The 26152-nt window shown below is 48.8% G+C and overlaps 1 protein-coding gene across 4 annotated transcripts in view; it reads left to right on the top strand.

Annotated features, from left to right (window-relative positions):
• PTK2B (protein tyrosine kinase 2 beta) overlaps nt 1–26152 on the top strand; it is a 126581-nt gene that overhangs the window by 44298 nt on the left and 56131 nt on the right. For all 4 annotated transcript variants that reach the window (XR_003520862.2, XM_027599353.2, XM_027599352.2 and 1 more), the window contains exon 2: nt 22347–22587. Coding sequence is in view for 3 of the 4 variants with exons in the window: in XM_027599353.2 (XP_027455154.1) it covers nt 22384–22587 (204 nt within the window). In the remaining variant the exon portion in view is untranslated. The remainder of the gene's footprint in view (nt 1–22346; nt 22588–26152) is intronic.

Below are 26152 nucleotides of genomic sequence, written 5' to 3'. Positions count from 1 at the left end.
AATTGATACCAACATTTAAAGATTAAAGAGTTCCCATTAGAAATCTGAATGTCCAGCTTCTCATGAAACACTAGAAGTGGGCATGTGGGGCTCGGGCGTCCACTCTCCCAAGGCAGCCATCGGTGGAGGTGCCACAAGTTGTGGTAGGAAAACTCCTTCCCCTCCAGCTAGGGAGTCGCCCAGCTGTCCAGAGGAACTGGCCTTGGGCAGGGGCTGGAAGAGGACCAGTCGCTCCATGCAACTACCATTTCATAAGTTTGTACCAACGTTTAAAAATTAGAGATTTCACAATCAGTGGAGGTCAGGCATCTTTTTAGGTCCGGGTCCTGTCTTCTCCTTCAAGCTTGACTTTGAGAGATGGGCCTTAAGATGCAATCTTCTAGAGACACGGAATGGCGAAAAGCCTGATTCTCAACTTCCAGGGTACAAGGAAGGAACTGGAGGTGTTTAGACAGGAGAAGAAATGCCTCTAAGGGAACCAAGAACTGCTTTGAAAATAGCTGAAGGGTTGTCATATTGAAGCGGGACTGAGCTAATTCTGAATGTCCCCAGAGGCCAGGAGTCCACCCAGGGACCAACAGCTGGGAGAATCAGGTTTGTGGTGAGCATAATGCAGACTTTTCTAGCTCTCTCAAAGCAGAAAAGCCTGGTGCCTAAGGCAGTAAGACCCCATGGCTGAGGGGGCTGTGGGGGCCTTGAGAGGCATTCCATTGCCAGACTAGAAGTTGACTGGGTCGGAGGGCTCCAGACCTTTTGTGTGGGAGGTACACATAGACAATGAACGTATTTGTACATCACACAGGAGATAGACTGGAGGGGATGTGAACCCCAGAAGGGGTTGCACAAGGTCACGGCAGGCCCAGATTTGAGGGGACTCGGGATTTGTTTTCAGCGGGATTTGTTTGCTAAGGCTCGCAGACACAGAGATGAATCATGAAGGAAGTTTACACTCACGAGTCCCAAGAAGCAGGAGGCAGAGCACGCCAAGCAGGGGGACCCCATAGAGAAGTACCAGTGGAGGTCCGGAGGCACAGGGAGAGAGGAAAAATGTGGTCAAGAGCCTCTAATGTGGTTTCCTGGGGAAGGGATGGTGAAGTGGGGAAAGCAGGTGTAGAATTGGCTGGTTGGCATAATTTTGGCAGGCTCTGGGGCACAGGGTCTGTCCCTAGTTGTGTGGTACCTGGCCCTGGGGTGATTGCAGCAGGTGGCTGGTAGCCCAAAGAGCGAAAGTCCAATAAATGAGGTGATTAGGGAGCTCCAGATTGGTTGGTTTGCGTAGGAAAATCATGCTCTCAAGAACTGGCTAGCACCAGTCCCTCCAGGGTCAGCAAGGCCCCAGAGGTCAGAGCGCCAAGTACCGAAACTAGAAAACATGGTTATGACAAGGCACTGCCCGCATGTCCCAAGGGGATCCATTTCTCCAGGTGCGCCACGAAGACGGTTCCATGATCTTCCAGCCCCAAGGGGCTATGGTCAGCACCTCCAGCCAGAAGGTCACCCTGAAGAGTCCTGCCTTTCTCTCTCTCTGTACAGAGGGGACTCTAGGCTCAAAAAGGTGAACTGACTTGGTCACAGTCTCAGGGTTAGTTGAGAGTGACTGTCCTGTGAGGGGAAGGGCCTGGAAGGAGCAGGCACAGAGTCTTCACTCTGAGCGTCCAGGACAGGATGACAAGGCCTAGGAAGTGCCTCTAGCCTGAAGAATTGGGGTTCCTGGGGCAGCGGGAAGGGGTGAGCAGTGCAGTCCCTACCAGGACAGCTCTCCTGGTTCTCCCTACTCTGCCCTGAATGCACGAGGAAGACTTAGAGCCAGGAGCAGCCTGCATGAGGAGACCTCACCTCGGTCCCAGCTTTGTTTGCCCTACACTGAGCATCTGACTTGGGCAGCTCATTTCCCTCCCTGGCATCAGCCGCATCAGCGGTGATGCATTCATTCTCAACCTGCAGTATAACATCCTTCCCGTTGAAATAAAAATTCCTATTCCATTGTGCCCCCCCCCCACCCAACACACACTCACCACCATTTATTCTGTCGGGTAGATCTCGAGTAGGCCTCCTGTATTTGCATAACCTTGAGAAGCAGCGGGGGGTTGGAAACCACCAGACCCAGACATCTCCTAGATCCCCTCCAATGCTAAATCCTACACCATTCTGATCCTCTGGGCTGGTCCCTGTGGGGCAGTTATGAGCACCACACCAGGGAGGCAGTGGAGTAGAAATGACTTCTCAGAGTTCACAGCTACCAGGTAGGAGAGTGGTGGGAACCAGAAGCCAGATCTCCTGCCTGTGTCGGGCTCCTCAAGCCGCCCTCACAAGATAACCACTGCCCCAGTGACTTCAACAGCAGACCTTTGTTTCTCACTGTTCTGGAAGCTAGGAAGTTCAAGATCGAGGTGTCAGCAGGGTTGGTTTCTTTTCTTTTTTTTTTTTTAATATTTTTTAAATGTTTTATTTATTTATTCATGAGAGTCAGAAAGAGAGAGAGAGAGAGAGAGAGGCAGAGGCAGAGGGAGAAGCAGGCTCCCCGCCCAGCAGGGATCCCGATGTGGGACTCCATCCCAGGACCCTGGGATCATGACCCGAGCTGAAGGCAGACGCTCAACCATCTGAGCCACCCAGGTGCCCCAGCAGGGTTGGTTTCTTGCAAGGCCTCTCTCTTGGCGTGCAGATGGCTGTCTTCTGGCTGTGTCCTCACCCAGGTCTTTTCTCTGTATGCAGCTGGTGTTTCTTTGTGAGTCCAGATTTCCTCTTTTTATAAGGACACCAGTCATACTGGATTAGGGCCCACCCTAATTAGGGCCTCCTTTTACCTTAATCACCTCTTTAAAGGTCCTCTCTCCAAATACAGTCACTTCTGAGGTCCTGGGGATTAGAACTTGAACATGGGAAGCCGGAAAGCCTGCCTGGTGGGGCTGCGTTCTTTCCTCTGCTCCACGTGCCTCTCCCCTAGTGGGCCTCTTCTCCCCCACTCCATGTAATGCATTCAGCGCTGCTCCCCACCTTTGGTGAGCCTTACGTCTACTGAGTGTACCATGCCCATCTGCGTCCTGTGCAGTATTCTGCCCATATGACCAGTTGGTCCCCAGCAGGGCCGTGGGCCATGGCAGCGAGCAGGGCAGCCTGTGCTCAGGGTTCTTCATTCCCCTCACCCGGCACACGGCCATGTGCGATTAGACACTTGACAAACGATGGCAATGCTGACAGCCGAGAATAGAACCGGGAATGGAAGGTTAGTCTGCTCCGCCCATGCTGTGGGGACCAAGGGGGATTTGGCAGCCAGCTCCACGCAGGGATGAGCAGGGACCAGGGTGGACTGAGTAGCCAATAAGAGCCACAGCAGTGATTGCAAGACTATGGGAGAGCATCTTGGGGGATGCACCTCAAAGCCTATAGGCAGCTCTAAAGTCCTAAAAACCTGAGACTAGACCCAGAACGCTGGGAGCTTCAGGGCTGACTTGGGCCAAGCTTGACTGCCCCCCCATCCTGTGCCCCTGTCGAAAGAATGAGTGGAAGTATCTGCTTGCCATCACTGATGTCAGCCGGGCTCGTCCAAACTCATTTCTATGGGCTTCTTGAGGTTGGCATTTAAATGTGTATGAAAGCAGGTGGTCCTGGTATGGAATGATCTAGGAACAGCCCACCTCCACCTCAAATTGTCATGTGTCTCTGCAGTCCTGTGTTTAGAACCAGGACTGGCTGTGCAAAGCAGGGGTGAGGGGGGCGCGGCTCAGGCGTGGCAGTTCCCAAGGCAGAACTGGCACCTGCCAGGAGCAGCTGTAGGAAAACTCCTTGACCACATCATAGGGAGGGACTCTCCGGTACTAAAAATGGTCCAAAACTGGGACCAATGGGTTGCCTTTGACAAGACCGAGTCCCTGTCATTAAAAATGTTTGTGTAGATGCTTGAAGAAACCAGAGGAACACGGACGACTTGTGATCGTGACCAACCCTTGACATTAGGGGTTTCAAGTTCACCAAGTATTGTTCTATTCATTATTTTTGTTCATCTTCATAACGGTTCTAGGGAAGATAGTATTCACATGTCCAGCCTTGGTGGGTGAGCTCACTGAGGTTCAGGTTGGTAAGAGGATTTGTCCCAGAGGCGTTGACTGGGCAGGATAGATCTGGAAGATGCACTTCTCCTACTCCCTAACGTGGCACAAACTTGCCCCTCCTGGAAGCCTCCTTTGGCCGCCAACTGGGAGGCCGTCGTTCTGACCCTTCTTTGGCATCCTGTTGGGTGTGGGCCTCCACCCTTTCGGAGCCAGCATCACCTGCCCTCTGAAGGGGCCAGCACCCACTGCAAAGAGAAGAGAGAGGAGACAGGGCAAGTGCTTTGTGAGTTGCCACTTAACTCCTGCACGTGTGAGGGAAGAGTTCCTACTTAAGGCCACCTTTGGAAAGTAGACATCCTGGGGGCCCCTGGGGGCTCAGGCGGTTCAGCGTCTGGCTTCAGCTCAGGTCATGATCCCGGGGTCCTGGGATCGAACCATGCGTCGGGCTCCCTGCTCGGCGGGAAGCCTGCTTCTCCCTCTCCCTCTCCCCCTGCTTGTGTTTCCTCTTTTGCTGTGTCTCTCTCTGTCTAATAAATAAAATCTTAAAAAAAGAAAGAATGGAAGGAAGGAAGAGAGGAAGAGAGAGAGAAAGAAAGAAAGAAAGAAAGAAAGAAAGAAAGAAAGAAAGAAAGAGAGAGAGAGAGAGAGAAAGAAAGAAAGAGAAAGAAAAAGAAGAAAGAAAATAGACACCCTGTCTACCACATTCTAGGCAGGCAAGCACCTAGGTTTGGGTTGGAAGAAGCCTCTCCCAAGAGGACAGTCCATGGTGGGCAGGGTGAGGTAAAGATCAGAGAGGCACAGGGTGCAGGTGTGCAAGATTCTAGAGAACAGAGGTTTCCTCCTCTGTGTTACTCTGTATCTGACCTGACTGGTGTCATCTGCATGGTCTGTCTGTAAGAGATCACTTGGACTCTTGCACCTGCCAGGGGATTTACTCTGGGTAACATGGGCCTCCCAACAAAGACTTCAGTCCTGTGGTTTTACCCTTCAGAGGGCCCCTGCTCTGTTTCCCACAATCAAGAGCTCAGCTTTGTGTCTTTGGGGAAGTCACTCAACATCTCTGGCCTCATCTACAAAACAAAGGAGGTTAAAAAAAAAAACAAAAAACAGATCATTTATAAACCCCTTCAGAGCTGATTCTCACCACGGATGAGTTTATCATTTTAGTTGCTCTGTTTTCCCTGATATCCATATCCCAAGTCATTCTCCTTTTTTTCTTTTTTGTCTAACTATTTTCCCACCCCTCACTTTTTTTTTTTTTTTTTTTTTTTCTCAGCCTCTCATTTCTCCCGCAACAACCCAGGGGCTTTCCTGTGGCTAATGATTTTAGCTCCCAGAATTTTAGATCCAAAAGGGCACTTTGGGAAACATCTAATCTGGTCCTGCAGCTTTATCCTGGAGTTCCGGGGCTCTGAAAAGAGTTTTGGGGGTTCCTCAAACATTGCAACATTTTCTGCCAAACAATGCAAAGTCAAACCACCTCAGGAACCAGGCTGTGGCTTTTAACAGTTTGAAATATTCATGCTCAAGACTTTGTTGGAAAAACGTTCCTATCCTCTAATCTCTTCACTTTCTCTGATAAGAAACCTGAGGTCCCCACAGGTGAGGTGACTTGGCCACGTTATCAAAGGATCATTCTGGCATTGAAGTTGAATGTGATTCAAAAAGAATTTAAAAAGTCATCGTTTTCTGTGTGTGCACGTAAGGGATGAGAAAATTCTCGGTCAACAGAAGGAAAGAATAGAATGGGGAGTGCGGGGGGGATCCTCTGGAGGCTCTTGAAGACCTGGGTATGGACCTAACAGCCACGGCCCTCCCTCCAGCCTCAGCCCTGTGGGAGGGGAGGGGAGGGACCCCAGCGCTCACTCTAGCTCCCCTCACCCCCCTGCCTACAGAGCACTTTCTGGGTACTGCTGCCCTCTCTCCCTCCTGCCTCAAGTCTGTGGTGAAGCTGTGGAGAAGTGGGTTGCTGTTCTTTTTTCTGACTTCCTGTGCGCTTTGGAAACCTCAATGAAATAAGAGCTAAAGGCAGAAAGGGCCGAGGGCTCTTATGTCAAACATAGACTTACCCCTGGCATGGGGGGGTTGGTGGGGGGAGCCGGATTCGTGATTTTTACAGACCGAGAGCCCAGGATTGTGGGCTGCTGGGGCTGGAAGTAGGTGGTGGGCACCTCATTTTTTTCATGCGTGGCTCCATTATATCTGTACAGGTAGCCAAAGTGATTTTTTGAGAACTATTCATCATTGAGGCCAAACCCATTAAAAAGGAAAACTTAATTACCTTTCCAGTACAGCTGGTTCATTTTCTCTGTGTCTCCCTTTCTGCCTACAACCTACTTGCAACCATGGCAATGTGTTTGTGTAGCGGGTATGCATATAGTCTTCGGAGTTTTTACACTACCTTGATTGCATATGCCTAAGTGGTCTCCTTATCAATTACCTTTCTGGGCAGACGGGAATCAGTGTATGAGTGCAGCCCTCTACCTCCGTGAGAAGGACTGTGATATGGGGAAACACTCTGCATTTCTTTTTTCTTCCTTTTCCTTTTTTTTTTTAAGATTTTTTTATTTATTTGTCAGAGACAGAGAGACCACAAGCAGGGAGGAGAGGCAGAGGGAGAGGAAGAAGAAGGCTCCATGCTGAGCAGGGAACCGATGCGGGGCTTGATCCCAGAATCCTGGGATCATGACCTAAGCCGAAGGCAGACACTTAACCGACTGAGCTACCCAGGTGTCCCTACTTTTTTTTTTTTTTTTTTGATGGCACACTGCTGAGCCCATAGAACCCCATTATCAAGGCCTCCTACTCAAATAGTGTCCTACAGCAGACCCTACAGGTCAGTTCTTTCCTGGCCTAGCCTGGCCACCTGGCTTAGTTTCTATGACTGACCTAGGGTCCATGAGACCTTTCCCTTCCATAGCTCTTTTAAAAAAGTAACAGTAATTTTGCCTCCCTTCGGGCTCAGAAAATTTGGGGTTGGGTTTTTCCCTTCGTGTTTCATTTTGTTTTTCTCACCAGGGAAGAAGATCCTCCCCGAAGTGGAGTAGTGTTTGGGAAGATGGCAGGAGAAGGGCTCTGGGCTGGGGGTTTCTCGCTGCTGTGCTCAGCATTCCCGACCGTGGCTAGAGTTTTAAAAGACCAGGGTTCCCCCAAATTTTCTGATCTCTGAATAACTGAAACCACCTGTTTCTTCTGTTTCTGTCCATTTCCCAATAATGGGCTTGGGTTAACAAGAGACTGAAACAGAAACCACTACTGTGCTCTGAAATAAGAGGCTCAGAGACACCCAGGAAGGTCCTGTGTTTGAGAACCAGTTGTAACCATAGGACCTGTCCTGGTAATGAGAGACCTCCAGCCAGGGAATCGGGAGACCTCGGTCCCAGCCAAGAGTCCTCACATGTCAGCCTCTTTGAAACTCAATTCTCTCCAGAGAGACAAGGGCCAAACCTGCTGTCCCACCCGCAACCCCGCCGCCTGTGGGTGACTATCAGAGTCACCTGGGATGTCAGTAAAAAGTACAGGTGGCTGGACCCAGCCCCAGAGGTCTCCACTCAGTAGGGTGGCACTGAGCCTTGCAATGTAACCATCTACTTATGCCTACATTGTTGCAGAAAAATTATTCAGATACTTGTTGAAGATGGTAAAGCGAACTTTATTTAGGAGGGCTACAGTAATGGGGCTTGCTGTAGGGGAAAGTCATGAAAATAAAACAAGGAAAAGTAGGGATTTATAGCCAAGGAGCAGGGTGGGGGATCAGTGGATGGAAAATTGCTAAGAGCACAGGGTAATTCTTTTCTAAATGGACTTAACAGGACTGCTGCTAAAGGCAGGCCAGGGCGATCCTGATATTACCTGGGGGATGGAGATGGGGGGGTGAGAAATTCGATCAGATAACAAGAATAATCAGCTGTAGAAGGTGGGGAATTCTGGCTAAGGCCACCTAGCGGGAGTCTTGCTAAAGATGGACTCCGTGAGGGCAGAGATGGAAGCCAAAGCTTCCTAGTTGAGTGGAGGACTCAGACGAACCTGACTGAAATTTGGTCAAGGAGAGAGTCTTTGTCAGTATATATACTGACACGTGTGCACACAGCCAGGGTGAGGAAACCATGGGACCAGGTGCTGTTTGAGACCATATTGCAGATCCAACAGTCTAGTTTTGTCATGATTAGAATCTAGAGTCCCAAAGGACAGTACCCTGGGGGTGTCTATGGGCCGAGTGAGACCACCTTCACAGGCAGCCTGGGACCCTGCATCACTGCAGGGTGTGGGGGTAAAGAGCCCCAGTTCTGCTCTCTACTTGCTGTGTGGCCTTCTGGAAGGCACTTGGCTCAGCCTCACCTCCCTTATCTGTGGGATGGATGATAAGAGTACCTACATTTTAGGTGTGTTATGAGGATTGAATGGGCTCATCGTGCGTGTAAGGTGTTGGCTCAGGGTCAGTCTAGGGAAATGCTATTAATTCTTGGAAGTGAGCCCTTCGGTGTGAGTGCAGAGGTGGAGAAAGGAAGAGGGCACACACTCAGGGTCCCAGAGGGGGCAAGACTCCCTGCCGTGCTGTTAGAGGACTGTCTGCAGTTGAAGAGAACTGTCTAGTCCTGGGGCTCTCTTGGCAGAGTATATTGGGATATCTCTCTACCCTATTCACGCCCAATCCTGACTGTGGAGAGGATCCAGAAATCTAGAGTTCCAGGGCCTGTTTGCTCTCTAGGCTAGCTTTGGGGCAGAGGATTGGCCCCTCTCCGGGCTACGTGCAGAGCTCAGAAAGGAGGATTGTGTCACACAGGGAGGTCGAGGTGGACAATGGAGAGAGGGCTGACTTCTATCTATATGGAAGTCACTGATTTTTTTCATATATTTAACCAATTTAACAGTCAAAGAACCTAGGATCTTTTGTCTATATGTCATTCTAAATGTAGATGCATTTTTATGTCATTATAATCAGGATGTGAGCTTCATTCCCTGTCACTTCGCATTTTTATACAAATATTTTCATGTATGACCTTGCTCATATTTCAATCGAGTTTATCATTATTGATATTGCCTAGGATCCCCCCATCCCCCAAGCAGTGCCCTGAGGATTTTGTTCTGGTTTTACAATCTCACTCTTATAAATAGTACAGGTATGAACATCTTTGTGCAAATGATCCATGCTCTCCCTGGTTAGATATATGGGGTGCATTTCCCAAGGTTGAGGGACCAGGTCCGTACATGGGAGTCGCTTTATATTTAACCAGCCTGCCTTCAGAAAGCCAGTTCTGAATCACCTGGCAATTGTCCCAGCTTCATTTCAAGGCCATAACACAAGATTTTATTCTTTTTCTCTTGGTGTCTTGGCTTTTTTAGTCAATTTGTAGTGGTACCTCAAAGTTGTTGTCATTAGCATTTTTAACTACTGAGGATTTTTCCATCTATTTTTTTTTTAAAGAAGCAGTTGAGTTTTTTTTTTTTTAATTAATTTATTTATTTCAGAGCGAGAGAGAATGAGAGATAGAAAGCATGAGAGGGAAGAGGGTCAGAGGGAGAGGCAGACTCCCCGCTGAGCAGGGAGCCCGATGTGGGACTCGATCCCTGGACTCCAGGATCATGACCTGAGCCGAAGGCAGTCACTTAACCAACTGAACCACCCAGGCGCCCTCCATCTCTTTTTAATTTCCTCAAGTCTTTTCACACACAGGTGACATCCTGTTTGCTTGACAGGGTGTCTAAATTGGTGTTTTATCCAATCCACATTAAAACGAAAGCTGGTGGCTGCAGGGTGCAGATGGGGGCCATCGTCATGTTTAATGGTTTTGATATCTGTTTACATAAAGCAAATTTGTGTACTGGATTTGCAAAGAGGAGCAGATTGGGGATTGGCAGGTGGAGAAGCTTGTTCAAGAGGATGTTTTAGCTGTTTTCAAGGTGGTAATAGATGAGGGAGACAACTGTTAGTACTGGGTTTGTACTTTCTCGCTGAAAAAAAAGAAAGTCACTTTTTTTATTGTCGATTTCTATGGTTGATTTTTTTCCTGTTTAGGAAATGTGTCCTAAGAGATAACTTAAAAATAAAAGTTGACATCACCATCATTATTACACATATTAATATGTCAAAAGCTGGTATTCCTTTTAGTACTGCCTGGCTAGAAACCGATGAGCTTACATGTAAGTTTCTGTTTGAGCAGAATAGTGGGGCCAGACAGAAAAGCAGTGTTCATCTGAGCTGTTGTCTCTGGCACAGAAATAACCTGGATGTGTGGAGACAAAGCCAGAGCGGGGGACTCCCTGATGGGATTGGAGTTGTCGGCACCAACTTGCATTTGTTGGGTTAAAATAGGAAATCCAAGCTCTGGTCGGGTCTCTGCCACTTAATAAAGGTGAGCCTGGGCAAGCTGCTCAGTCGCTTTTCCTCATCCTCCAAACGGAATGACTTCTGCCTTGGGAGATGTCCAGCAAGATAGCAAGAATGCAAATACTCTGGAAAGTGTGTTGTCTGCACAACGTAAAGACCCTCTTCCCTCCTGTCTGTCTGTTGCACGGTTTTTAATCCTTGACTTGGATGAAAGAGTGCGGTCCATCTTTTGCATTGGCAGCCCTACAACCATTTGAAACCAGCAATCCTGTCCTCACTCCCCAGGACTTCACTCCACCGTCCCTTCTGTGTCATGTGTCAGAGCCCCCAGGCTCCCAGGGCTCTGAATGTCCCTCCCCTAGAATGCGACCTGTCAAACCTCAGGGTCCCTGGGCCAGTAGTGCTGTTGATGGGTCACATCTATGCAGAGCCCCGGGGAAAATCACCATCCCTATTTTAGGGATTTTCTAATAGCCCCAAAACTGCACTGATCTTTTTGGCAGCTGTATCGTAGTGAGTAACCATGAGTTCACAGACAGCTTAAACCCCATTTTTGTTTAACCCGTGCTGTTGCTAAACCACATCTTCCTCATCCCAGACTGGGGAAGATTTTTTTTTTGTTAATCTACATAAAGAACTTCACATTTATCCCATTTTACCAGTTGTGTTTTGTTACACTTGGCATGTCTTACCAACCTATTACAGATTTCAGGGGTCCTTTGTGGCCTGCAATTAAAGTCACAATCTCTCCCCATCCTGTGCTTAACTTGGAGCATCTCGTCTGATAACCACAAACTCTTTAATGCCAAATTAAAAGGTGTGAACAAAGGCCTGTTAAAATAGCAGTCAGTCCCCAAGTGAATATAGACGCTCCATCAGCAGTCAGTGAAGAAACCATTTGACCACTGACAAATTCATTGCTTGCCATCTGCCCTCCGCATTAACCTCTCAAGAAAATGGGGAAGAACTCAGTCAAATGCCCAGCTGAAGCATTGATTTGTCACGGTACCGAATTTCCCTGCTCAACGACCAACTGTAATGCACACAGACAGGGAAATGAGATTAGCTGGAGCCAAAGGCTGGGAGAAAAGGAGAGTTGAGATCATGACTCAAAGTGGAGAAGCTGGGAAAGACTTTAGTTTAAGGTTAGAGAGGACAAAGAATGTGGTTTTGAAAATTACAACCTCTAGGAGATTGGACAATAACAGAAGTTCCTTGGAGGGAGAAGCACATCTTTAAAACTCCAGGCTTCTGGAACAGAATAGAGAGCCCAGAAATGGACCCTCAACTCTATGGTCAACTCATCTTTGACAAAGCAGGAAAGAATGTCCAATGGCAAAAAGACAGTCTCTTCAACAAATGGTGTTGGGAAAATTGGACAGCCACATGCAGAAGGATGAAACTGGACCATTTCCTTACACCACACACACAAATAGACTCAAAATGGTTGAAAGACCTCAGTGTGAGACAGAAGTCCATCAAAATCCTAAAGGAGAACACAGGCAGCAACCTCTTCGACCTTAGCCGCAGCAACTTCTTCCTAGAAACATCGCCAAAGGCAAGGGAAGCAAGGGCAAAAATGAACTATTGGGACTTCATCAAGATAAAAAGCTTTTGCTGTGCAAAAGAAACAGTCCACAAAGCCAAAAGACAACCGACAGAATGGGAGAAGATATTTGCAAATGACATATCAGATAAAGGGCTAGTATCCAAAATCTATAAAGAACTTCTTAAACTCAACACCCAAAGAACAAATGATCCAATCAAGAAATGGGCAGAAGACATGAACAGACATTTTTCCAAGGAAGACATCCAAATGGCCAACAGACACATGAAAAAGTGCCAACATCGCTCGGCATCAGGGAAATCCAAATCAAAACCTCAATGAGGTATATACCACCTCACACCAGTCGGAATGGCTAAAATTAACAAGTCAGGAAACGACAGATGTTGGCAGGGATGCGGAAAAGGGGGAACCCTCCTACACTGTTGGTGGGAATGCAAGCTGGTGCAACCACTCTGGAAAACAGTATGGAGTTTCCTCAAACAGTTGAAAATAGAGCTACCATATGATCCAGCAATTGCACTACTGGGTATTTACCCCAAAGATACAAATGTATCTTTGGGATCCAAAGGGGTACGTGCACCCCGATGTTTATAGCAAGCAATGTCCACAAGAGCCAAACTGTGGAAAGAGCCAAGATGTCCATCGACAGATGAATGGATAAAGAAGATGTGGTATATATATACAATGGAATATTATGCAGTCATCAAAAGGAATGAGATCTTGCCATTTGCAATGACATGGATAGAACTGGAGAGTGTTATGCTGAGTGAAATAAGTCAATCAGAGAAAGACATGTATCATATGACCTCACTGATATGAGGAATTCTTAATCTCAGGAAAACAACTGGGGTTGCTGGAGTGGTGGGGGGTGGGAGGGATGGGGTGGCTGGGTGATAGACATTGGGGAGGGCATGTGCTATGGTGAGCGCTGTGAATTGTCCAAGACTGTTGAATCACAGATCTGTACCTCTGAAACAAATAATACATTATATGTTGAAGAAGAAGAAGAAGAATCACAGATCTGTACCTCTGAAACAAATAATACATTATATGTTTAAAGAAGAAGAAGAAGTTTTTCTTTTCTTTTTTTTCTTTTGTTTTTTTAAAGATCTTTATTTATTTATTGAGAGAGAGAGAGAGAGAATGGTAGAGAGAGAGCATGAGAGGGAAGAAGGTCAGAGGGAGAGGCAGACTCCCTGCTGAACAGGGAGCCCGATGCGGGACTCGATCCTGGGACTCCAGGATCATGACCTGAGCCAAAGGCAGTCGCTTTACCAACGGAGCCACCCAGGCACCCTGAAGTTTTTCTTTTCTAAAAAAAGAAGAAGAGGGGAAGAATGAGGGGGGAAATCGGAGGGGGAGATGAACCATGATAGACGATGGACTCTGAAAAACAAACTGAGGGTTCTAGAGGGGAGGGGGCTGGGGGGGATGGGTTAGCCTGGTGATGGGTATTAAAGAGGGCACGTTCTGCATGGAGCACTGGGTGTTATATGCAAACAATGAATCATGGAACACCACATCAAAAACTAGTGATGTAATGTATGGTGATTAACATAATAATAAAAAAGATATATTAAAAAAAAAAAAAAACTCCAGGCTTCTGGACACCTCATATATTGCTGTCCTCAGTGCTGGGTCAGGGAGACTGCTGGACCAGACGTGGAGGGTTGAGGGTCAGGTCGGAGGCAGGCTGGAGGCAGATCCTCAGAAATGTGCCCCCCAGCCCCTGCCCAGCCACCGTTCAGGCTGCGGTGTGCCAGAACCAGCTCTCACTAGCTGACGGCACCCATTTGTCCCCAAAGGCCCTTTCAGCAAAGTCATATCGACAGCTTGAAATCAGCCATGAAGGCATTTACACCAGGGAAATTGGCGAAGGCTCCAAGTCGGGTCACCCTTCCCCTGCATCCCCAGTTGTGAACCGCGAACCCAGCTGCATCATCAGAAGAGCCCCGCTGCCTCCCAGCTCACACCTGTGCTTCGTCCTCTAGCCCGAATTTTATCTTTTAAATGAAAATCTGCTTCTCCACAGGTGAAGTTCAAATTCCTTAGCGTGTTGCCACCATCTCGTCTCACTTCCCAACACCCCTCGCCACCCTCCTCACCAGCCTTATGCCACGTCACACGGTTTCCAATCTTGCTGTGTCCCCTTTTCCTGAGATCCTGGGGCCCCCTGAGCCAGGGCTCTTCCGTGCTCCTCAAGCACCAAGTGTGGACCCCCATTAGATCCCCTACCAGGCTGTGACTGTATTGTGTTCATCTTTTTCCTCTTTACAGGATTATGAGTCTCTGCTGGACAGATACCCTCTTCCCTCTTCTGTTTAGCTGCATATGTCTGGAGCCTGGCATGCCTCCTAAAACATAGGAAGGCAGAAAGATGGGGGTGGGGAGGGAGGAAGAAAGGAAAGGAGGGAAGGAGGAGGAAGGGAGGAAGGAGGGACAAAGCAGGCCAGCCAAAATTACTCATGAACTGGCAAATAAAGAGCAAGGTGCCGGGGATTTTTGCAAGGGTTGGGGGAGTGGTGGAGCCCAGAGGGTACACAGGAGGTCTGCTTAGCTCTAAGAATCAAAGTCCTTGAAATAGCAAGGAGAACAGGAACAAGGAAGGACGGGTCATGCGTCTCTTTGCTCCCCTTCTGCCGCCCTGACCGCCAGCCCCACATCAACTGGCCTCTGGGTTGGTAGGTGCTGACAACAGAACGCTCCTGAGTGGGTGACGTGCGTGGGGGTGGCGAGCTGAAAATGTGCTAGAGTCTCAATAAATGCTTTTTGAATTACATTGAGTTATAGCTGGGGGATAATCACCACCTTTCTGGTTCCTTCCTTCGAGAGGTAATGGGGAGGGATGCTCGGAGCGGAGGGGAAGGGCTTAACCAAGTGACGGATTGAGGGGTCTGGAGTGGGTACCACACTGGCCCCGCGGGAACTGGGGGCTGAAAGGGCTTGGGCTCCGGGGGCAGGGGGTGCACCGCATGGCCCCAGCAGGGCCCAGCTTGCCCAGAAACGCAGGCCTGGCTCCCTGAGATGGCGAGGTCACTGCCAATTAGTTAAGTGGCTGCTCTCAGCAGGTCTCTGCAGAGGACAGGCCTGTGTTCCCCATTCCGTTGATGTGGAAACAGCAAGAGGAAGTGACTCAGAGACAGAGTGGAAATAAAGCGTGTGTCTCGTGACATGCTCGCTTCTGCTAGACCCAAAGGGCTTACATTGTGACAGTCTCTCATGAGGCTTCCTTCCACGCTTCTGTGGTGTTCTCAGGATAGACAAGGGCCCTGTGTGTGTGCGCAGAGAGCGGGAGAGAGGGCTAAGCTTTCCAGGTGGGCAGGTGGATGGAGGAAGGTGGGTGGTGGCAAAAAGGCAGCATCAGAACTGTGGAGACGGAAGGAGCCGATCCCGGACTCCCTGGGCCGGTCTAGTGTTTGGCAAGTAGGGACTGGTATGGTTCTTTCTTCTGCCAAGTCACAGGCACTTGAAAAAATACATGTGCCAGGGGGTTTACAGAAGTATCTCTGATTCTCCAGAAAATTCTGCAGGATAGGTAATATTAGCCCCAGCCCCCGAGAGAGGAAACTGAAGCTTAGCAAGGTGACCTTGTCCAGGTCACACAAAGGGTCAGCGGCAGACGTTTGAAGGCCACCACGTTGCCTGACCCTGAGGCACATGGTGAGCAACACCCCAGACTTACGAGACATGGCAGCCCGAGGACAGGAGTTTTCAACCCTGGGTTGATGAGTCAGGTGAGCAGGTGGGTGCACCTTCTCCCTGACAGTATGCCACATCTCTGACTGATGGTCCCCTCCCCCCATGCTCCCTCAGATCATGGGCAGAACTTCCAGACCTCGAGACAATGCATTTTATGCTCAGGACTCCCAGCATCTGCTCCCACATCTGACTCTCTGAGAGGCCCATCTTTAATGTCATTTGCCAAAGACTGTCATTGTCACTTGATAAACAAATGAGTGCTGGAAAACCAACAAAGGTGGAAAGACATAAAGTTAGAATAAAAGCCTGCCCTTCAAAAAGAACACGTTGAGCTTTATGATAAATTCTCTATAGTGTCCGTATTTTTCCCATTTTGCCAGGGTCACTGGAAAACATCAGAGGCCATCATCCATGTACCAGCTGCTGTTTGGGAACTCCGACCCATCTGGCCTGATGCCTCCAGGTCTCTGAGCCAGCTGACGGCAGAGCTGGGTACCACCCCCTAAGCCCGGTGGCAGGACGCGACACCAGCCCTCTCATCTTTGGCAATTACTTGCACAAATTTCCTGGCACACAGGATGTGTTCAGTAAAGGCATAACATTACCCAACAATGTCTTCAAGTGCAAGACTATATTTTTCCATGATATTGACACCCGTGACCCTGTCCTCTTCGCCTGCCGGGAACACAGCCCTGGGCCCAGTGGTAACCCAGAGGATCTGAGTGGGACTTAATCCTGCTTCAGGACCCCCTCTTTTCGGCAGGTGAATGTCTTGCCATTCAGGAAGAGTGTCATTTATTTTCTTCCTGAAGACTTCAGGGACTCCGAGATTGTACAGTCTCCCTTACTACCCTTTTCAGGTTTTGGCTGAGACATTCTTATAGCCAATCAAAACTTTTCCTGTTTTAATTTAAGCCCATTTCCTTGTGTTTGTTGTTCTTTGATTTGGACTTGCAGATCTGGGTTGGGAGGCAAGCTGGAGCCCACGATGGCTCAGAGCCAGGGTTTCCGCTGGTGCTATGGGACCTTCTCTCCTCTGACACCGCTTGCAGGGGCTGGGGCAGGCTGGTATGCAGGGAGGGATCACCAGGCTGGGGTTCCAGGTCTTGACTGGAAAAAGGGGCAGCACGTTTGGCTCACAAGTTGAGAGTCAGAGGATTTAGGGATCGTCAAAATACAGAGACAAGCCAGTGATGAGAAATTCAAGTCATCCGGCAAAATCTGGAGAAATAGACAAGTTCTGTTGTCAGAAACAATAGCTAGAGATGGCGGATTGTTCTCATATCCTCCCAACTCTGTGTTCAGGGGCATATGTTGGTGGCTTGAAATCAGCCAGAGTGGGAATATTTACACCACGGAAACTGGCAAATGCTGCAAATCCGAACCCCACCCCCCGCCACACCCTCCTGGAGAGCCATTGGCAGGGGGAACAAGATATGGGGAATACAGATAATCAGACAAGATTTTGGAAAATAGGCAAGTGATAACCATGATGGTAAAGCCTTTTGTCTGTGCTCAGCTTTATTGCTTATAATGAATTTTTGCTTATGTTTTTGCATTTCATCTTCACAAACCTTCTATAAGGAAAACAGGGCAGGTAGCATTACCCCCATTTTATAGGTGAGGCAGATGAGGCCAAGAGAGGTTCAGCAACTGGCCCAAGGTTTTAGAGCTAGCCAGAAAATGAGCTGGCAGAGGGACAGTGAGAGAAGCCTGCAAGTGAGGTCAAGGGCTATGATCTCCAAGACCCCAAAGACAGGTGGCTGAGGTGCTCCTTACATCACACGTTTCAGTTACTCTGTTCCAGAGAGTTTGGGGGGATCACTTGGCAGTCCCTTGCGGACCAGTGCTGACAGATAGGAATTTGGGGTGCCCTTGAGGAAGTTGCCGTGTGCCCATGGAGATGTAGCACCACCTTTCTGGGCCCTCGTCTTTTAACCAAACATGTGAGTCCCTCCCCGTGCCCCACCCCCCAGGAATTCTCATGACCAAGTCCTAGATTGGGAAGAGTAATGCTTCCTAAGCCAGAGGACCTCAGGATTCTTCACAGACTGGGGATAGTCAATGCTGAGTTGACACATTCCTCCTTGTGGGGAGTCTGTGCCAATCTCAGTAGTATCAAGAGATACCACCTTCTTCGAAGGCAGATGGGAAAGGGCAAAAAACTTTGCACTTGGATTCAAATCTTCCCTGGGATCCAAGTTGGCTACTCAACAAGCAGGAATCCTTGACCAGATGGCTTAAACTTTGTTATGTTTTCTCATCTGTATAATGGGCATACTCATCCCTTCCCATCTCCAAGGATGGTGGTACAAGGCACTTACATTTTTGGAATAGATAGCCAGAGGTTACTGCTGCGAAGGATTAAAGGCAGACCTACGGGGCTTAACCTCAGGCTGAAGGTGGAAGTACGCTGGGGCTCCTGCATGGCGCAGTTGGTTAAGCATCCAACTCTTGGTTTCGGCTCAGGTCGTGATCTTAGGGTTGTGAGATCGAGCCCTGTGTTGGGCTCCACACTCAGCGCAGAGTCTGCTTAAGATTCTCTCTCTCCCTCTGCTCCTCCCCACCCCCATCCCTGTGCACACACACACTCTCTCTCTCTCTAAAGTAAATAAATAAATCTTTAAAAAAAAAAAAAAGTAGCTCCTGAATGACCAAAATGATTTTGCAAAAATATTTCAACTGGAGTCATGTTGACCACTAGGAATGATGGCCCCTGACCCAAGGGCCTGGAAAAACTGATGAAGACAAGAAACCAGGTCCTCCAGGCATATTGGCGATGGTCAATGCATTAGTCTGGGTGGGCTGTGCTCAGTCCGATGTAGACAATGAATGTTTCTCTTTGCTCAAGGTAGAGGTGGGGGCTGGCTCCCGAGTTCCTGAGTGGGCTGGAGAGGGGGTCAACGATCCCACTGTGGTTTCTCATCATTACGTTTTTTTCTTAATAGACTTTATTTTTTGGCCAGTGTATGTTCACAGCAAAAGTGAGAGGAAGGTCCAGAGATTTCCCATATACCCCCACCCACACACATGCACGGCCTCCCCCACTGTGGACACCCCCCCACCAGAGTGGGACATTTACTACGATAGATGAACCTCCATTTCACATTGCTATCACCCAGAATCCATAGTTTACGTTAATGTTCACGCTTGATGCTTACACTCCACGAGTCTGGACAAATGTATAATGACAGGTATCCATTAGTATAATATCACACAGGGCGGATTTGCAGTGCCCTAAAAATCCTCTGTGCTCTACCTATTCATCACTTCTTTCCTCCCAGTCCCTGGAAATCACTGATCTTTCTACTGTCTCTGTAGTTTTTCCAGAATGTCATGTAGTTGGAACCATACAGTATGCAGCCTTTTCAGATTGGCTTCCTTCAGTTAGATGCATTTAAGTTTCCTCCCCTTCTTTTCATGGCTTGATAGAACATATCTTTTTAGCACTGAATAATATTCCATCGTCTGGATGTACCACAGATTATTTACCCATTCACCTACTGAAGGACATCTTGGTTGCTTCTAAGTTTTGGTGTTATGAATAAAGCTGCTATAAACATCCATGTGTAGGTTTTTGTGTGGACATAAGTTTTCAACTCCTTTGGGTAAATACGAAGGAGCACTATTGCTGGATCGTATGGTAAGAATATGTTTCGTTTTGTAAGTAACCGTCCAACTGTCTTCCAAAGTTTGCACCAGCATTGAACGAGAGTTCCTCTTGCTCCATGTCCTCATCATGTGCTTACATCCTCTTGTCTCTCGAATTTGAAAACGCCACGTTTCATGGTGCCACTGGCTGAAGCCCCTAAAAGCTCCATGGGGGTCTAACCCCTTTTCTCCTGCCAGACATTGCTCTGGCCTCTGGCCTCTGTCCCCAGCAAAGATTTCTAACTCACCTGCTCTATCTCTGCCCCTCGTTCTGCCTGTCAGAAAGGGCTTACCTGCTTCGCTCTCAACTTCAGCCAATGGCACACATAATATGGGAAAGTGGGGGCTCCCAAGTTGCACCAGATCTTTTGACTTTTACTGACATGTTAATTCTACTTAACACTCCTCTCTCAAACTTTTCTCCAGTGTTTCGGGGAGTCCCTGGGGTGTCCCCTGTGTGCTCACTGGCATCAGCACCCTTTGGATGAGAATGCTGTCTGGGCTGGGGGCACCTCCTGAATGGCACCCCATCCCCTTCATTGTGGATGCCCAGAAGCCATGTGGTGTTAACCTGCAGATGTGAGCATAGACCTGCTCCCCAGCTCTGAGTCCACGTCCCCACTGGTCAGCATGACAGCACTGATTGTGCCTCTGGCTTCTAAATGCCTTTGGAACATAGGCCCTGTGACTTCCATCTGGTCTATAGGGATGGATGCCATGTGCCACTCCATTTCCTTCCTATCCCACCACCTGTTTTACAAAACTGTGTCATGGAGCCCCTTCCTGAAAACTAGTTTATACAAACAGATCCCCAGCGGTCACAGGACCCTGGCTCAATAGACAGACACAGCAGTTCCTGAGTCTGGGACCAATTATGTATATGTCTGGTGCTGAGCGTGCCCATGCACACGAGTGTGTGTGTGTGCACGCGCCTATCTCTATGACCAGAGTGTATACTCTTTAGGGGCGGGACACCCTACCCTCATCTTTACATCCTATAGCAGATCTGTCATTGTCCCATCTAATACCCCTTGGGCCTTGACATTCCAGTATTCTCCTGCTTACTTCTGCCTACAAGCATCTGCATCTTTGTGCCTGAGGACTTTCTCTGGCTCCCGAGTCCAGTCTGCCCTTGTGCAGAACTGGCTGGAAACGCCGGGAATGACGGCTGTAAGAGGGGTGTATAAATACCCCGGAAACCCCCTCCTCTCCCCTCCCTGGGTGGAGTAGCTCCACAGCACGTCCTGGCTCCCAGAGTTCCCAGCAGGACTGCCCTGCAACTGCCCAAGTGGTAACTCTATTGATAACCCTCCTTTGGCTGTCTTCCCTTCCCCGTCACTCATTTCCCCCCTCCTCAGTGGGCTTCCTGGGGTTGCTTCTCAAGCTATTTCCTCTGGACTCCTTCTTCAGGGTGTGGGGAAACGGAGATACATGCTCAGCACCTAGCAGAGTATTGGCACACAGGACATGTTCGGTTGATATTTATTGAAAAATGGCATGGGTACTTCTAGAATATACGTATTAGCCTCTAAAATAAAGCCAACTGGATATTCTTTTCTCCATCTGTCTTGTCCCAAATTCTGGACTCAGACTGGCGCTGTGCCCGTTGTCTGCCTGCCCCTGATAGAAGGGGCATGCCCTGCTCCTTCCCTGGCCCTCAGAGCATCTCCTTCATGCCCTCATAATACACACCGCCCATTGAAAAGGAACAGCTCCTTGTAGCCAATGACTGTCTCCATCTTCCTTTCTGGTGTCCAGCACAGTGTGAGTGGGTGAACGTAACTTTGGTTCCACTTCTAAAATATTTGCCTCTACATCTGTGTGTTCATATTCCAGCTCCATCCTTTGGCCCCCAGCTCCCGGTCTAACACTGTCCCCCTAGAACCTCAGTCTCTTGCTAGAAAGGAGATCATTTTTCTGTAAGAATGGATTCAGAATGAGAGCTAAGGTTAGCCTAGAAAGGTGGCCCCCAGGCCCAGGCTAAATGTTAGAAAAATCCTTGGAAACCTAAAAATACCAATGCCAGGCCTCCCCACACGCCAACTCCGAGGCCTTCTCTGGACACAGGGCCTGGATTTAGGCTTTCTTAGAAGCTTCCTGGGGTGGGGGCGGGGGTCCTAATGTGGAGCCAGGCTTGACACCATGAGTCATCAGATAAAACTTCCTACTGTTTCCTTGGGGCGCTCCTGCTTTAGACCAGTGGGGAGTAAACCCCGCAGGGTTGAGTTGAATCTAGAGGACAGAACCCATTTTGTGGGGACTCGGGGAGAACTGACGATTCCTGGAATTCTTATCGTCGATGTAAGTGTCAACCGAACTGTCGTCCAAACTGGGCTGGGTGTTCTCGGGGGCCCAGCCCAGCCCTCTCCCACCTGACAGAGAGACCTCCCAAATTGGGCTTGTGGGAGTGCTGTCCCCCTTGAATCCTCCTGTGTGCCACGAACGATGTGCTATAGGATGAGTTCCTGTGGGACCGAGGCCTCCTGCCCCAAAAGTTCGGGCCGGCAGCCACGGGTGGGGGCAGACAAAGCCATCAGCTGATGGACTGGCCCCCCACCTGGGCCCTTTCCTGCCTTGTCCATTCCAGCTCCCTCCAGGCCACCCATTCTCCCCTTCTGCTTCTTCTCTTGTCCCTGTTTCTCTCCTGCTATTTTCTAGTGTCTAACTCTTTGCTTTTTCTGCTCAGCTGTGCCTTGGAACCATGCTGCGGCCGCCCCCTCTCACAGCTGCCTTTGCAAAGTGTGGGCCTCTTGCCTTGGAGCCCAGTGTGGGAGGAGAAATGTGATGGAGAGAGGGGGCTTCTGGAAGAGAAAGTGCACAGCCTGGGAACTCGAGGGCCGGGTTTCAGACCTGGATGTTTATACAAACTGCTCCTTTGTGCTTCAGCTTCCCCCAGTCCATAAAGCTGGATGCCTTGAAGGGGAGTTTTTGAGAATGGGGGGATGTGTGGTTTGCTAGGTCCTGGAGCTCGGTGGGTGCCGTCCCTGGGGCACGAGGATGTGGGCCTCCTCGGACTCATTTCAGGGCTGTCCCTCTGCTGTCTCCACAGGACTGCAATGTGCGGGTGCTAGCTGCCGCCCGAGAGGATGTCTGGGGTGTCCGAGCCCCTGAGCCGAGTGAAGGTGGGCACATTACGTCGGCCTGAAGGCCCCCCAGAGCCCATGGTGGTGGTGCCAGTCGATGTGGAAAAGGAAGACGTGCGGATCCTTAAGGTCTGCTTCTACAGCAACAGCTTCAACCCTGGGAAGAACTTTAAACTGGTTAAATGCACTGTGCAGACCGAGATCCAGGTGAGTGTGGCAGGCCGGACTTGCTCTCTTCATTTGTCTGTCTCTCCCTCTCCTTCCTGGGCAGCTGGGCAGCCCTCCTTCAGCCTTTCAGGCACTCCTGCATCCGCTCCCTGGGCCGGGGACACCTGAAGAGACGTTCTTAGCCTGCAAGTCCAAGTCTCCTCTCCAGGACTCTGCAACCAACCTCATGGGGGTAGGGGGGAGGGCAGATTTTAGAGGCTTCATGTGAGCCCCAAATCATTTGCCTTGTTTTTGAGTCAACTCATTTCAACTCATTAAAGACTTATGACATTTGGAGCTCCGCGAAGGATGTAGGAGCCTTCACCCCTCCCGGAGTATATGCTCTGATAGAATGGGGATTCGAGATATACACAAGTGATTGCATTGAATATATGTCGTAAAGACACGTGCTTGGCATTTAGAGAAAGGAAGTGGGAGGATGATAATGAACTAGAGATGTCCCAGACCAGGTGGATGGTTGCCAGGTCCTTTATGAGGCAAGACTTCCATTGGCTTATTCTCATCCAGGGCCATGGAAACTGTTTTGTGGGTTTGGGTGCCCAACGTCATCACAGCACCTAGATACCAGGAAGCCAGTTCACCTTAAGTAAATGTATAAGAATTTGTCATTAAAAGCAGAGTTACAATACACTGATTGTTTTTTTATTATTATTTATTTGAGAGAGAGAGAGTGCACGAGTGGGAGTGGGAGGGGCAGAGGCAGAGGGAGAAGCAGACTCCCCGCTGAGCAGGGAGCCCGACATGGGGCTCGATCCCAGGACCCTGAGATCATGACCTGAGCCAAAGGCAGACGCTTAACCGACGGAGCCACTCGGGTGCCCCTGCACTGATGGATTTTAAACACTTGTATTTATTGAACAATGTACTACGTACAGCCTAGATCCATCCCTTAGCATGCATCACCTCCTTGGATCCTCCCAGCAGCCCCATGAGACAGAAAAAACTAGGATATCCTCCCCCACTGCCCAGAGTAACCCCTTTTGATGTCTGAGGAAACCAAACTGGTTTTCAAAAGGTGGCTTGATGGATTTGTCATTTGAACAAAAGAAGCAGAGGACTTTCGGGAAAACTAACCACGTTTGAGAAAGCTGGATGAACTATTTCTAGTCCCTTCATCACCAATCCTTCCCCTGCCCAAAGGTCAGTATCCCTCAAACTCAGGGAGTGTCTCTTCTAGTCGGCAGTCTCTCCACCTGTCCGTCTGTCTCCTTAGCCGTCTTCCGTCTATTACAGTGCATGCCGTGCTTCAATGCACCAGAGCAGAATGCAATTGACTAGGCCACTGCCTTGGCCAATTATCATAATAGATCATGGTTTGGTTACTCCATTTCCTGTCATTGATATGATAAGGGTCTCATTTGCGCATCTTATGGTTTCAGACATGTGGGTAGAGTTGTGCCCTGAGAGTAAGCTCTGGGCACCTTCTTCCTCCCTTCTAGGGATGTGTTTTCATATCTTCTTAGCTGTCTACTTCTTGAGACTTCCTTTGGCTATATCATCTTCACAGATAGCTGATGCCATCCACTGTGGGTTTTACTAGTTTAATTTTCAGAAGTTAACCTGCTTTCCAAGTTCGGAGGCACCTCCCTGAACTTTTATGCTAAAAACCTGCGAGCATCTAGGTGGCCCAGATTAGGACTTGTTCTATGGAATTACAGTAGAAAGGGTCCCAAAAGGATAGGTACTTTCCAAGAGGAGGGAACAGCAAGAACAAAAGCAGGGAGGCTGCTAAACAGTGAGTAGTTCGGTTCGGGTAATGTGAGTAATATATAGAAAAGTGTCAAAGTCAAGATCAGAACGGAAAGTTGATGGCAGATAAGAGAAGACCTAGAATGTTAGGCTGAGAAAGTTGGACATGGACAGGCACTCAGGAGAGACACAGTCTTTAAGCAGGAGAGAGGCTTTCCTGGAGCTGATGACTTGCTGAGTACATAAGAGGAAAAAAAATACAGTGGGCCTACAGAAAAGGCAATGAGCCCCAAGCTTAGGAAGAGTGGCTAGTACTCAAGGCATTATCTGGGTGTGAGAACAAAGGTGAAAAAGAGCAAAGAAAGAAATGATAGCCTTCTAAGAAGTTATGTCCAAGCCCTAGATTTTCCTATTTCCAATCTGTCCTTCAGGCAGACAGCCATGGCTTTAAAGCCACCTAGACCTTGAGCCAGATCCTGCTCTACCCTTATTGGGTATATGAACCGTAGGACCAATACTTGACCACCCTGGCTTCAGTCTCCTCACGGGGCATTATGCCCACCCGTGGCTATGTTGTAAGGGTTAGAGGTGGTAGATGAGAAGCCCCTAGCTTATTGTAGGAGCTCGATTGTTGAAAGCTATTGATTGCCTGAGTGTTAGGTCATTTCCCCACTCAGGAATCTCCAAGGACTTTTCATTGCTCATAGAATAAAGTTCAAATGGTCTTCTGTTTGTTTATCCACGTATCTGTCCTATTTTCAAATAGAGAAGTAAGATGATCAGATTGGTGTTTTCAAACAGTATATAACGTGCTGCAAGATGTTAAGAAGTATGTCCAGGAGAATGGGTTTTAGGGTCAAGGAAGTTTGGGAAATGCTTGCTTAAACAGTTCCAGACAGACCCTTTGTGACAGGACTTCTCAGAACTTTAAATATGCTGATATGCATGGTGGGTCACTACGAAAGGGCCACAGAGGGGATGTTTTCTGAACTAAGCCATTTCTTACTTGCCTAAGAAACCCTTCTTTTTGAAAGGTGGACCACTAGTTCTCTGGAAAATCATTTAAGAATCTGTTTTCCCTAAACTCTGACAGCAGTACAGAAAGGGCAGGAGAGAGGAAAAGCTGGAGACAGGAGATGGATTAGGGAGCCGTGGCCATAGTGCAGGCGGGAAATGATGAGGGCCTGAACTAAGGGAGTGGCATTGGAACAAAGACAAGCAACACATCTGAGTGCATCTAAGGAGGCAGAGTTAAGAGAATTTGATGATTAACTGGAGGTAGGGAGGGAGAGAAAGGAAGGAGACAAGAATGACTCAAGCTTTTGCTTGGGTAACTGACTGGGTGTTGGGGCCACTCATTGAGATACCAACAGAGACAGGAAGGGCGTTCAGAGATTTCAGCTTTACATGTGTTGTGTTTGAAGTGTTTATGGAACACTCCCATGGAGGCACACGGGTCTGGGGAGCTCAGGAGGGAGGAAGGACCCAGTGAGAAGGATTTGGGAGTCATTATGCAATGGATACCATGTGAATGGATGGGATCACCCACAGAAGGGTAAGTAGAGCAAGTGAAAAAGAGCTGCAATTGGGAAACCCTGAAAGCAACTTCTAGGAGGCTGATAGAGAAAAGGGGGGCAGATGAGGGGAAAAGAAGAATTATCCAGGGAAAGATGGAAAGAACCAAGAGAACAGGCGACGGACACAAAGGCAGAGGACATTTTGAGGAAAGAGTGGTTATCGGTGTCAGACACTCGGAAAGGTCAAGTGAGATAAGGCTAAAAATAGGTTCATTGGCTTCAGTAACAGGTGCCATGATCTTTTGCTGGGCACGTTCAGTGAAAGATGGGGGGCGGAA

Source organism: Zalophus californianus, chromosome 2 (assembly GCF_009762305.2).
Source record: "Zalophus californianus isolate mZalCal1 chromosome 2, mZalCal1.pri.v2, whole genome shotgun sequence".
In the NCBI taxonomy this organism is placed as follows: Eukaryota; Metazoa; Chordata; class Mammalia; order Carnivora; family Otariidae; genus Zalophus; species Zalophus californianus.
Note: the sequence above shows the minus strand (reverse complement) of the source record. Positions and strands in the feature narration are given on the sequence as shown.